Genomic DNA, 13429 nt, shown 5'->3' with positions numbered 1-13429 from the left:
AACTCCTAGCCACAGCCATGAAGTTCTGGATCGAGGACCTCCCGGTCCTCTTCCCATACCCCAGGATATATCCGGAGCAGTATGCCTACATGTGCGATCTCAAGCGCACACTGGATGCCGGCGGACACTGCGTTCTGGAGATGCCTTCAGGTACTGGAAAGACAGTGTCCCTGCTTTCTCTTATCGTCGCGTACCAGCAGCATTACCCGGAACACCGAAAGCTGATATACTGCTCGCGAACAATGTCAGAGATTGAAAAGGCGCTTGCGGAACTCAAGGCGTTGATGAAGTATCGGACGGACCAGCTGGGCCAGGAGGAAGAGTTCAGAGGGCTGGGGCTCACGTCGCGGAAGAACCTCTGCTTACATCCGTCGGTGAAGCGGGAGAAGAGTGGCTCGGTTGTTGATGCACGATGTCGAAGTCTGACGGCGGGCTTCGTCAAAGAGAAAAAAGAGCGTGGCGAAGACGTTGACCTGTGCATCTACCACGACAATCTGGACCTACTTGAACCTCACAATCTCATTCCACCTGGCGTCTGGACTCTCGATGGCATGCTTCGGTATGGTGAACAGCAGAAGCAGTGTCCCTACTTCACAGCACGAAGGATGATGCCGTTCTGCAACGTGATCATCTACTCATACCACTATCTGCTGGACCCGAAGATCGCTGAACGAGTGTCCAAAGAGCTGTCGAAAGATTGCATTGTTGTCTTCGACGAAGCGCATAATATTGACAACGTATGCATCGAGTCTCTGAGCATTGACCTAACGGAAGACAGCTTACGGAAGGCCGCGAGAGGTGCAAACAATCTGGAAAAGAAGATCAGTGAGATGAAGTCTACTGACGCCGACAAGCTGCAGAGTGAATATGCCAAACTCGTCGAAGGACTGCGCGAAGCAGACACGGCTCGAGACGAGGAAGCCTTCGTGTCGAATCCTGCATTGCCAGACGACCTGCTGAAAGAGGCAGTTCCGGGCAACATCAGGAGAGCAGAACACTTCACCGCATTCCTTAAGCGCTTCATAGAATACCTCAAGACTCGCATGAAAGTGCTGCATGTCATCTCGGAAACACCGCCCTCCTTCCTCCAGCATCTGAAAGAGCTTACATTCATCGAAAAGAAGCCTCTTCGATTTTGTGCAGAGCGACTCACATCACTGGTAAGAACACTGGAGCTCACCAATATCGAAGATTTCCAGCCGTTGCAGGAAGTTGCCTCGTTTGCCACGCTGGTCGCTACCTACGACACCGGCTTCCTTCTCATCCTGGAGCCCTTCGAATCCGACACGGCCACCGTACCTAACCCGATCATGCACTTCACCTGCCTCGACGCAGCCATAGCTATCAAGCCGGTCTTCGATCGCTTCAGCTCCGTCATCATCACATCCGGTACCATCTCGCCTCTTGAGATGTATCCGAACCTGCTCGGTTTCACGACTGTCGTCGAAGAGTCATACGCCATGACCCTCGCAAGACGATCCTTCCTCCCTATGATCGTCACCCGCGGCTCAGACCAAGGCCAGATCTCCTCCGGCTTCCAGACCCGAAACGACCCCGCGAACGTTCGCAACTACGGAAACCTTCTCATTGAGTTCTCTAAATTGACACCAGACGGCATCGTCGTCTTCTTCCCCTCGTACCTCTACATGGAAAGCGTCATCTCAATGTGGCAAGGCATGGGCATCCTCGACCAAGTCTGGAAAAGCAAGCTCATCCTGGTCGAAACGCCGGATAGTCAGGAGACGTCTCTTGCGCTCGAGACCTACCGCACCGCATGCAGTAACGGCCGGGGCGCCATGCTGCTGTGTGTCGCTCGTGGCAAGGTCTCAGAAGGAATAGACTTCGACCACCACTACGGCCGCACGGTGCTGTGCATCGGCGTGCCCTTCCAGTACACCGAATCGCGTATCCTCAAAGCCCGCTTGGAGTTCCTGGAAGACAAGTACAAGATCCGCCCAAACGACTTCCTCTCCTTTGACGCTATGCGACATTCCGCACAATGCCTGGGACGAGTGCTGCGAGGCAAAGACGACTACGGAATCATGGTGATGGCGGATAAGCGGTTCGGCAAGAAGCGCAACCAACTGCCTAAATGGATCTCGTCGGCGCTTATGGAGAGCGATGCGAACATGTCGGTCGACCAGGCTGTCGCGTCAGCGAAAAGGTTCTTGAAGACGATGAGCAAGCCTTTTCCCGCGAATTTGCAGGAAGGGGTTAGTACGTGGAGTTACGAAGACTTGATGGAGCATAAGAGAAAGTTAGAGGCTGAACAGATAAGGGAAGAGAAGAACGGGGAGGTAAATGGGAATATGAATGGGCATGTGCATGGCGATCAGGTTATGGCTGAAGCTCAGGCTGCTGAGGAGGATATGGAGGACTCGGATCTTGATGCTGCGATGATGGAGATTGATGCTTGAGCTTGGGTAACAAGATGTAGTGCACGAAAGTCGAGGAAGACTTTCTTGCCTCTCCGCTGGCAGAGTGTCTCTGAGAAAGGCCCGTGCGACGCAGTGTGACGACCAGAAAGCTTCGAATGAAGTTGAGAGAAGAGCTTCGCTCGTCAGCGCATGGCCACAAAGGAGTCGAGGCGACCTTGGTATACATGAGCGGGGGAGTCTTAGGACACAAGTAAGCGGATGGCACCGGGGTCAGCCGAGAGAGGAGCTCCAACGGATCGTCCGGCGGACAGCAAATTGCTGAAGGTGTCACCATCGTCCCAACGTATCCAGCCGGGAGGACGACTTTCCCAATGGTCATCGCACTCATCCCTACAAACTACTCTCTTTCTTCCTGCCCAGCTTCTCCATAGTCACCGTACTTGACAGCTTACTCTCAACCCCTTCCTTCGCCTCCCCTCCACGCTGTGTGCGAGACAGTGACATTCTCGAGGTTTTGAAATGGCTTCGAGATAGCGACGACTGGATAAGTCCAGGCGGCTAGGGTACTGCCGATCTGTCGACACTGCGAATTCTCTGAGCCGCCAGATTGGCATTTCATGATCCTCTTGTGCTTTTGAATTTGCACGCCGTAATGTTTGAAAACAACGACAGATACTTCGTTGTACCTGCTTGCGGCAAGGCTCAGCGCAGGCGTCTCTATGCACACACAGAATACACACATCATCACAATTTGCGTGCTGACGTCCTAGCTTGGCCGATAGCTCGAGAACAAAAGCTGCTTCAAGACACCGCAGCTCACCTACAATAACCATCGCAAAATTGATTACAACTGTCCTGACGGTTGATCCACTGGCAGCATATGTAGGACACCGCCATTCTATAACCACTGAAAGATAAGTAGAGCAGCCTCCATTCTTAGCCATCTCCTTTCGTATCTTCGAAGACAATATTTCAGCACATGATGCACATCTCTCTACCTTGCTCTCACGCCAATCACACCAAGTAACCAGCACAATGTCCCTCCCCCAGCCCCGCCCCTACAACCCCTCCACCGACTCCCCCCACCTCCCTCCCTCGCCACCATCCACGCCGCCTGCATAACCCACGACCACCAACTCGCCACCTTCCTCCCTCCCCTCTCCCACGACCGCATGCTCACCTACTGGACCTCCATCCACTCGGACGTCGAAGCCGGAAATACCGCGATATTCTTGCAGTTCGTTGACGCAGAGGAGACCGAGTTGGCAGGATATGTGTGCCTCATGATGCCGGAGTCGGAGACGGGACCATTCAGGGGGACAGTGAACAAGTTGATGGTCTCGCCGGAGTATCGGAGGAAGGGTGTGGCGAGACGGGTGATGGGGTGTTTGGAGGTGTACGCAAAGGGGAAGGGGAGGGAGTTGTTGGCGAGTTTATGCTTCGAAGTGTATTGGTGGAATAGATTGCTAATGCGGTTGGTAGATGCTTGATACGACGATTGGGTTGCCGGCGGAGCAGGTCTACCCACGATTGGGGTACATTGAGATGGGTGTGATACCGAAGTATGGCGTTAGTCCGGCGAATGGGAGATTGGTGGATGAGAAGTTCTTTTACAAGGACTTGAGAGACGTGGAGCCTTTGAAGTGTTGATGCCTCTTCAAGAAGTGTGATTCGATTCTGGTAGTACAGGGTATATGATACACAACTCAGGTGAATCGAGAAGCCAGTCGTAGGTTGCTGTCAAGGTCTTGCCAAGTGCCACTACTGCTTCTCCTTGTCGAAATTCACAGTGCCTTCTCTGTTGACGCTGGCATAGCTCATGCTTGCTGGCTGGGCGGTTGATGCTGATTGCGTGGAAATGCCAGCTTCGGCCGGCGACTGAACTGTCGATGATTTTGGAAGGGAGCCAGCGGGACTGTCGGCGATCTCGTTTACGTCCCTGCTGGTAAGCACGTCACTCAAACCAGCTCCTCGAGACTGTACCAGGATTGTCGCTGGACCTCGGAAGTGAAGAAATAACTAAGAGTCTAGGTCAGCTGAAATGGATTGAGTGAAGTGAGCAAGAACCGTACCCTGTCACCCCATATAGTACGTCTCGCCCATGTTCTTACAACAAACGCAGCATTGCGAGTGAACGTCCAGATCGCGCTCTCCCTCATCGTCCGCCAGAACCTCGTATCTGGCAGCCAGCCTGTCAAGCTTGGGATTTGCAATCTGAAGCTGCTAGCCTTGAAGCGGTACGGCTGCGGCGCATTCTGCATCATGCTGTACGCAATGACATTGCCGGGATGCACCACGTACTCATCGCCAGTCTTGAGGTGGATTTGGTGAATGAGACCGCGACCGGACAGAGCCAACAGGCCACGGCCGGAGACGAGCGTGTTACCCCAATGGGCGAGGCTCTGTCGGAGTTAGCAGACGATCACTGACGTTGCTGAATGAAGTCATACCATTTTCGTGTTCAGGCGAGGAGCCAGGCTAAGGGTATGCCCTGTCCACGCCAGCAAAGCATTGCGCTGAGCTATCATCCAGTCTAGCCGCCCGTCGAGATGGACAACGACCATAGACGTGCATTTTGACTTTGTAGATATGAGAGCTGTGTAGGGCGTAGTGGAGCTTATTCGCTGGTAGACGAAGGGTATGCCAAAGAACGCTCGTCTGAAGGGCTCGAGGAGGGAGAGTGTAGAGACAGCCTGCATCATGTGTTAGTGATCGATGAATATCGAAGGGCTAGGGTGGAGTGCCATACGTTCTCGGGGTTGCCATTGAAGCCCACAAGCGTTCCTTTGCGCGAGTAGAGGTTCTGCGAGGCGGATATGGAGGCGGAGAGGAGGGAGAAGGGACTGCCTAGGACTTCGAAGCGTGCATCTACAGCACCTGATCAGCCTGTTGTGTTCATGTACTCTTCTTGTGCTATTCCGTACCAACACTTGGGCTCGCATCTTTCGTTGCCAGGTTCTGTGAAGGCTCGGTCGAGGTGGGTGTTGCGCTGATCTGGACATATCGTCTACTCGTCCTGCTGATGCCGATACGCGCTTGAGACTGCGAGCAATGGCGACATGACGCGCAGACAAAGTCCAACGCTCGACGGCGCATTGCAATGCCTCTTTAGAGTCGAATGGTTGGACGTGTGGTTGGTCTCTCTGTTTGGGTCGCGAGCTCAAGCTTGACCTCACTTCGGACGTTTCGCCGTCATCCGCCGATCACATGCGCTCTTCATCCGACCTGATTGTCGAGACCCAACCTGGAATATACCTACCCATTGCTACTGTCGCCGAGTTGATTCAAGGAAGTCATAAGAAGAGAAGGAATTCTTGGGTGCTCGGTGCCCGGCCACCGCGGTAGTAAGCTCGCTTGGAGCCCTCAGACCTGGAAGACGAGATGAGTGGACGATAAGGACCAGAAGAGCAGGTAGCCCTCCAGCAGGATGCTCGCGAGCCGGCTGTGTCTCAAAGCCGCGACGAGGCCTAGTCTTGCAAGCTCGCTGAGTATCAGGCCCGTCGCGGCGACATCATGGCGAACGAAGCGCGTCTTCGCGACTACACCACAACACAGAAAAGAAGATGTCGCGAGGGTACAGACGATACAAAAGGAGAGCCATGCGAGGCAGCCTGCGGAGGAGAGCGTCAAGCCAGAGACTGTCAAGAAGGAACAGAATGCTGAGCCTGCGCCGGCCAAAACTGACCCTCTGCTGGCCGAGCAGACTGTCTCAAACAAGGAACAGAGGAAGGCGGATTGGGCCATCATTAAGGATATGTCACAGTACTTGTGGCCCAAAAACGACTTTGGGACGAAGTTCAGAGTGGGCTTGAGTGTCGGTCTGCTTATAGGTGCAAAGGTCGGTAAGCCCTACGAAACTCAGCGTAGCGATCATATATTGATATACTATGTAGGTCCTCAATGTGCAAGTACCTTTTTACTTCAAGTCAATAGTCGACAGCATGAACATCGATTTCGCAGCCGTGGGCGGAACAGCAGCTACGGTAGCGGGCGTCTCCATCTTCGCCTACGGTGCTACTCGAATAGGCGCCGCTATCTTTCAAGAAATCCGAAACGCAGTCTTCGCATCGGTTGCACAGAACGCCATTAGGAGGGTGGCTGGCAACGTGTTTGAGCATCTGCTGAAGCTTGATCTGAACTTCCACCTCTCCCGCCAGACTGGTGGTCTGACCAGAGCCATCGACCGGGGCACGAAGGGTATCAGCTTTCTGCTCACGAGCATGGTGTTCCATATCATTCCTACAGCCCTGGAGATCAGCTTGGTGTGCGGCATATTGACGTGGCAATACGGGTGGCAGTTCGCTGCCATCACAGTCGGAACCATGGCAGCCTACAGCTGGTTCACCATTGCAACCACAGCATGGCGTACCCAGTTCCGAAAGCAAGCGAACGCGGCAGACAACAAGGGCGCCACAGTCGCCGTGGACAGTCTAATCAATTACGAGGCCGTTAAGTACTTCAACAATGAGAAGTACGAGAGTCGAAGATACGACTCGGCCTTGAAGAACTATCAAGACGCCAGCATCAAGGTCGCGACCTCCCTCACATACCTCAATTCCGGACAGAGCTTGATCTTCAGCACTGCTTTAACTGGCATGATGTACATGGCCGCACAAGGTGTCGCCGCTGGAACGTTGACCGTTGGAGACCTGGTCATGGTGAACCAGCTCGTTTTCCAGCTCTCCGTGCCTCTCAACTTTCTAGGCAGTGTCTACCGCGAGCTGCGCCAGAGCTTGCTGGACATGGAGACCCTCTTCAACCTTCAGAAGGTCAACGTCGCTATCAAAGAGAAGCCAAATGCCCAACCACTGCTTCTCAACCAAGGCGGCGAGATCAAGTTCGAGAACGTAACCTTCGGCTACCGCCCTGATCGCCCCATCTTGCAAGGCCTCAACCTCACCATCCCAGCCGGGAAGAAAGTCGCCATCGTCGGCCCCTCAGGCTGCGGCAAGAGCACAATCCTACGACTTCTCTTCCGCTTCTACGACGTCCAAGACGGCAGAATCACAGTCGATGGCCAAGACATCCGGGACGTACAAGTTGAATCCCTCCGCAAATCTATCGGTGTCGTGCCTCAAGACACACCCCTCTTCAACGACACAATCGAGCACAACATCCGTTACGGCGACATCAATGCCTCCACCGAAGAAGTCGAAGCCGCAGCCCGCCGCGCTAGGATCCACAGCATCATCGAAGGCCTGCCAGATGGGTATAAGACCATGGTCGGCGAACGAGGAATGATGATTTCAGGTGGCGAGAAGCAACGACTGGCAGTCTCGCGTCTGATACTTAAAGACCCGCCACTGCTGTTCTTCGACGAGGCGACGAGTGCTTTGGACACCCACACGGAGCAGACGCTGCTGCAGAACATCAACAGCATCATCCGTGAGAAGGCGCGGACGAGTGTGTTCGTCGCGCACCGGCTGCGGACGATTTACGATTCGGACGTGATCATCGTGCTCAAAGAGGGCAAGGTCGCAGAGCAAGGAACGCACGAGAGCTTGGTAGATAGCGACGGCATTTACTCTGAGCTCTGGAGCGCGCAAGAGATGCTGTTCACGGAGGAGGATGGTGTAGGAGACGAGGCGAAGGAGAAAACCAAAGAGGTATAAGCTGTGGCCAAGACCGTAATATAGAGGGAGGGTGGCACTCTGCTCCTACGATAGAAACGAGGATTGTACACCTAGAACAGCTGTCGGGCTAGACTAAATCGCCATTCTAAACGACTTTGAGAACAATCTTGCCTTTCGTGTGCCCACTAGCCAGCATCTCAAACGCCTTTGCCCCATCCTCCAATGGCAGTACTTGCTGCAACACCGGCTTGATCTCGCCTTGATCGCACATCTCTGCCACAAGCGCCAACTCCTCGCCGTCCGGATCGACGATGAACCACGAAGCATCGACGTCCGGTCTGGATGCCTTCTCGTCCAGTGTCGGCGGTCGTGCTACGCTGATGAGCTGGCCACCGCCTTTGAGCAGCTTGAAAGAACTTGTGAGGATGTCCCCGCCCACACAGTCGATTACGAGGTCGTAGTCGTGGGACAGGTAATCGATCGTCGTCTTGTTGTAGTCGAATACCTGCAGAGCGCCGAGCGACTTGACGAGCTCGATCTTGTCTGCTGAGCAAGTGGCCGAGACGAGGAGTTGTGCTGATCGAGCGAGCTGGACGGCCATTACGCCTACGCCGCCTGTCGCACTTGTTAGTCGGTTGACTTGACGATAGCTCACTGTTGCGGCTGCCCACCTCCAGCACCAGTAATAAGCACCTTCTGCCCCGACCGAGCATGCACATGATCCATTAACGCCTGGTACACCCACAGCGCTGACAAAGGGATCGCCGCCGCCGCCTCAAACGACATCTGCGGCATATGCGCGATCTCCCTGTAGTTCGCGACCATGTACTCCGCTGCTCCACCATCTCGAGTAAAGCAAGTCACTCCAAAGACCTTGTCGCCTTCCTTGAAATGGCCTTCAGCTTCGGAGCCGAGCGAGGCGATGGTACCGGCTACATCGTGTCCTGGGATCGGAGTCTCGCGTTCAAGCGTCGGCGGCCATGTGAGCTCGTCGGCTGTAATCGCTGCGGCGTGGACTTTGACCAGGACGTCCTTGGGATCAGGAGTAGGAATCGGAACATCATCGATTTTCAGCCCGTCCTTATGGTATCGGAGCGCTTTCATGGTAGGCATATCGGTCAGCTGTTAGAGGATGAACTTTGTTTCTGTCTTTTACAAGCATCGCGGCACGAGAGCATGCCGTCCGTCGTAGGCCGGGAGAGATCATGTGTTACACATAATGCATGACATGGCCAAGCGGCTTGACACATCCATGGGCTGCGGAGCTGTGGTTGCTCTGTCAGCGACGTGCGTGTCGAAGGAAGCGTGATCTCGGCCGAGTACTGTAGACAGAAGAGCAGTTGAAGAGCCGCGAGGAATGCGAAGTTACATTGAGTAGCATTTCGCGCTCCAGGAGGTCCGGACAAATCTTCCAGAGTATGGCATATACCTCACCAGTAGATTGATAGATCTTGCTTGCTTCTCGGCGACAACCAGTACTCATCCGGGTGCTTCATGCCAGCCAAATAGTACCTCCTATCGGACCCAGACCGAGAGAACGCATGGAGCCAAGATGTATCTGCAGCACGCCGTACGCTTCTGCGATGCTTGGAGAGGTTGCTCTGGCTCCCTGGTCAAGATGGCCAGGACGTTCGATTCTTTCACATGTGAGACATGCATCTCAAATCTGGACCCTGTTTCAAAAAAACCCCACCATCACCGTCTGAACAAGCCAACGTCTCACATTGGGACGCCTGACGTTGAGCAGGAGGACGTGAAGTGTGACCGTCTCTCTCTCTCTTACCTCAATAACTGTGAGAGTCAATTGTCGCGCCCATAACTCCCCAGCAGCCGCTACCCCTCTTGCGAACGAGAACAGCGACAAGCTTCCTTCAACAGAACCTGGAAACATCCAATCGACGAGGATAACATCGCGATGGCCGGCCTAGCAAACCTCATACCTCTACTTGTCCTCTTCATCGTAATCGGCGGCGGCGGTTACGTCGGCTACCAAATCTACCTCTGGTCGAACGAAATGACAGATCGGGGCAAGAAGCACATGGAGAAGAAGCACATGTCGTTCACGAAAGACGGCGGGCTCAAAGTCGGCGTCAAAGAGAGGACAGATGAGGCGTATACGGATAAGACGCAGAAGTGAGTGAACACAATGCGCGGACTACCATTATGGTAGGGTGATGCTGACAGCGCTGCAGTGTCCTCGTGAACGTATGGAACAACGCGCAACCAGGAAGCGCAAAACGAACAAACTCCTCGCAAGCACGACCGAGCACGTCGCGCACGGCATCTTCAGCGTCTGCGAGCGGGAAGTCGAACCTGTCGCCGCCGGTGTCGAGGAGTAATACGCAGCGACCTGCCAGTCCAGTGCCTGGGTCTTTCTAGTGGCGAGACCTGGGATACTGACTGCGAGGGATATGGCGTATGGGCGAGACGGTGCAAACAGGACGTTGTCTTAAGTCGTTTGATGCATGAGGGAGCTGGTTGGCGTGCAGGAACCTGTTGGGTGTTCCGGGTGCTTAGAATGATACCACGGTACGGCGAGGGAAGCGTTTCAATGACTTAGGACATAGGGTGTCATGGCATGAGAGATGATGCGCATGCAAAGCTGTCTTGTACATGTGTGCGGGTAGCACAGGATTAGGTACTCACGGCGTCCTCTCCAAGCAGGAGACGAGGTGACGATAAGGTTTACCTTTAAGCTTACACTCACTTCACGACCACGTGGGAGTAGTCTAACCAAAACCACGAGGCGAATGTCTGAAAACGATTTCGTCGATTCCATCGCGAAAGCTATTGCGCAGAGACACACGTCGCAGCCATGCCGAAAGTCCACACTGCTTCCTGCTTCCCATCCAAGCCTAGCGCCATGCTAATCCCCAGAGTACCCATCAGCCATCATGTCGCCCATACACCGCATATTGTCGTCAGATTAAGCGCATCAGCCACCCAGAACACCTCGCTGCGGCCGCTTGAGACCGTTCGTTAGCCACCAGTCCATACCATCCACCCAGACCCATCATGAGCAATTTTCGAACAACCCATCTTATCATCATCACCACCACTCATCATTTAACAACCATCAAATCAAACTTTCGAGACCCGCTTAGTACTTGAACGTAGACTTGTCCAGGTTGCGCAACGTCTGAATGTCACGCGTCCCCTCGAACCCGAGCTTGTGGCTGGGAATGTCCTGCAGTGGCTTGGCTGCAGTACGGGTCGGGCTTTTGCTGCTCGTCCGCTGTGGAGGCTGGCCATTCTCGCCCGCGTTGAGCATGGCAGAGATGCTTGGGATGGTCTGTCCTGCTGTGCCTGTAGGCTGCTGCGCGCCGGCGGCAGCTTGAGCGTTTGGCTGTGTCTGCTCGGTGGGGCTGGCGGCGGTCGGTGAGTCGTCGCCGCCGTTTGAGCTCCGATGAGAGTCTTGCCGGCCGTCCTGTTTCGGAATGCTGTCGTCTTGTGGTGTCGACTGTGCCGGCGCCGACGCCTGCGGTGGAGCTTGGGATGGAGCTTGAGCTTGCACTGGGGCCGGAGCCGGAGCTGGTTGTGCCTGCTGTGCCTGTTGGGCTTGTTGTACCTGTTGTGCTTGCTGAGCCTGCTGCTGTGCATTGTTGCCGTACGGCGGTGGTGCACTCTGGTGTGGTGGCGGGTACTGTCCATTCTGGATTGGCGGTGGCTGATAACCATAGCCGCCCTGATAGCCGTGGTACCCTTGGTAGCCAGGCGGAGGCATGTGCCCACCGTATTGATGCGGCGGCGGTGGTGGCAGACCGTTGTTGGACATTGGTGGTGGCGGGCGGTCGAAGGGAGTCATCTGAGCAGGCGCACCGTATCCGGGAGGTGGAGGCGGGTAGTGCATGTGCTGCAGTGGCGACTGACCAGGATAAGGGTTGTGAGATGGATGGTGGTAGTAGGGAGAATACTGATGAGGGTGTGGAGGTGGGGTGTGCATAGGACTTGGAGGGTAGCCGGGTGGGCCGTAACCATACGGTGGACGGTGATACTGCTGCGGCTGGTTCGGCGCATGTGTGTAGCCAGGGGATGTCATGGGTCCTTGGGTCACAGCTGGGATAGTGCTTTGTTCGTGAACCGTCGACTCCGGGTACATGCCCTTCTCCGGACGAATGTGTCGCAACTGTGGGTCGTTGCTCGGCTGCACGAGCCCAGACGCCGTAGCAGCAGATCGCGAGAAGTAGCTGATCAGGTGCAGATGTTGTCCGTTATTCGTCGTGATGGAGAAGGACTGCTTCATGAGCCCGTCCGGCTTGTATCGATACCCGTCAGGTCCGCCGTCGGAGTCGTTCTCGCCGCTTCCCGGCACACCATCCCGATTCGCATTCTTGTCGTAGTTGTTGCCGCCCCGCTTGCCCTCCATCTCACGGTAGGTGAGAAAGCTGCCCGACACTCGACTGGCGCTCCATGATTTTCCGTCCGTCCATCTTCGCATGCCAGCTTCCCTTTCGTCCCACACGAAGACTGAGCCCGACTTGATCGATTGTCGCTCCTTCTCCGACAGTCTACGTTGCACACGCGGCAGGAGTCCGATCCGGCATGCTTCGAACAGAATGATAGCGTCCGTAGGAGTCCGTACGTGCCCGTGGTAGGTCTCCATCGCGTTCATCTAGTGGGAATCGCGCGTGGAGCAATCGCGTTCGATTTATCGTATGTTGTGCTGCGCCGGAATATGTCAGACGCTTCTACGAACAGGCTGCAGCCGTGAGAACTCACATTCGCAACCTTACCCTGCGCTTGTGCACAGAATACAGTGTCGAGACAGATGCTGTTGACGAAAGCGCGAACGGAGTCACAATATCCGGTCGTGGCGTGGACAGTGGTGATATGTGTGTGAATGTGGAGAGAGGATGAGTGAAGAGCAGCGCGGTGGAAGAGAGCGGGTGATGTGGGAATCGCAAGTGACATGGGAGGTGAGGGCTCCAAGAGGAATGGATCCCCGCTAACTTTTAGAGTATGAATTATGCTTGACCTTCTCGCTTAGCTCGCACCATCCAACACGTCCATCCCTCCTCCCGAGCATACAACCAATGAATGGGCTGTCAGAAGTATCACGTTTTACCACTTTCGAATGTCTCTTTGGCTGAGAGGCTGTACGAAGCTCTATTACGGTACACGACCGCCCGTCAGCGCGGACCCAGCAACCCGAGCACGAATTCGAGGCTTCCCGAGGCGGCGCTGATCTCTGCACGCCTAGGGCCAACCGGCGCGGCTCAGATGGTTCCAAGTCGACACAAGCACACAAGAGTCAAGTTCCATGGGCGCCATGCATGTGCCGCTCCTCTCTTGACACCCCTCTCGCCCGCTTCACTGGCATGTACCAAGCCTTTCTCCAATCATGAGGAGTGGGTATCCTCGCCAAGTGTCCGCGGGGCGCACCTCGTGGAAGCCACTGTTTGGCGACCCACTCGAGATGGATCTCTATCCCGGCAGCGCTCAATCTGCATCCGGATTTTGCTCAGTCTTGGTGCAGAT

At 55.0% G+C, this 13429-nt stretch overlaps 6 protein-coding genes across 6 annotated transcripts; 3 read left to right on the top strand and 3 right to left on the bottom strand.

The window, feature by feature from the left end:
- Positions 1–17: 17 nt before the first annotated feature.
- RAD3 (TFIIH/NER complex ATP-dependent 5'-3' DNA helicase subunit) lies at positions 18–2417 on the top strand (the record flags this gene model as incomplete). Its single annotated transcript, XM_064803602.1, has 1 exon — positions 18–2417. One exon carries the CDS (start codon positions 18–20, stop codon positions 2415–2417), a length of 2400 nt encoding a protein of 799 aa, XP_064658517.1.
- Positions 2418–4139: 1722 nt separating this feature from the next.
- AIM24 (Altered inheritance of mitochondria protein 24, mitochondrial) lies at positions 4140–5474 on the bottom strand (the record flags this gene model as incomplete). Its single annotated transcript, XM_064803601.1, has 5 exons — positions 4140–4355; positions 4490–4780; positions 4829–5071; positions 5128–5246; positions 5303–5474. The coding sequence occupies 5 exons, from the start codon at positions 5472–5474 to the stop codon at positions 4140–4142; spliced, it is 1041 nt and encodes a 346-aa protein (XP_064658516.1).
- A 331-nt stretch (positions 5475–5805) lies between these two features.
- ATM1 (Iron-sulfur clusters transporter atm1, mitochondrial) lies at positions 5806–7990 on the top strand (the record flags this gene model as incomplete). Its single annotated transcript, XM_064803600.1, has 2 exons — positions 5806–6220; positions 6312–7990. The coding sequence occupies 2 exons, from the start codon at positions 5806–5808 to the stop codon at positions 7988–7990; spliced, it is 2094 nt and encodes a 697-aa protein (XP_064658515.1).
- Positions 7991–8096: 106 nt separating this feature from the next.
- Positions 8097–9064, bottom strand: LTR77_006357 (uncharacterized protein; the record flags this gene model as incomplete). The annotated part of the gene is made up of 2 exons (XM_064803599.1): positions 8097–8566; positions 8623–9064. The coding sequence occupies 2 exons, from the start codon at positions 9062–9064 to the stop codon at positions 8097–8099; spliced, it is 912 nt and encodes a 303-aa protein (XP_064658514.1).
- An 802-nt stretch (positions 9065–9866) lies between these two features.
- LTR77_006356 (uncharacterized protein) lies at positions 9867–10330 on the top strand (the record flags this gene model as incomplete). Its single annotated transcript, XM_064803598.1, has 2 exons — positions 9867–10084; positions 10144–10330. 2 exons carry the CDS (start codon positions 9867–9869, stop codon positions 10328–10330), a joined length of 405 nt encoding a protein of 134 aa, XP_064658513.1.
- Positions 10331–11051: 721 nt separating this feature from the next.
- On the bottom strand, positions 11052–12862 carry PTH2 (Gluconate transport-inducing protein; the record flags this gene model as incomplete). The annotated part of the gene is made up of 2 exons (XM_064803597.1): positions 11052–12563; positions 12671–12862. 2 exons carry the CDS (start codon positions 12860–12862, stop codon positions 11052–11054), a joined length of 1704 nt encoding a protein of 567 aa, XP_064658512.1.
- Between the last annotated feature and the right edge of the window lie 567 nt (positions 12863–13429).

The sequence above is a fragment of the Saxophila tyrrhenica genome (genome assembly GCF_035928015.1).
Source record: "Saxophila tyrrhenica strain CCFEE 5935 chromosome Unknown scaffold_9, whole genome shotgun sequence".
Taxonomy (NCBI): domain Eukaryota; kingdom Fungi; phylum Ascomycota; class Dothideomycetes; order Mycosphaerellales; family Extremaceae; genus Saxophila; species Saxophila tyrrhenica.
This window is presented reverse-complemented; position numbering and strand designations above follow the sequence as displayed.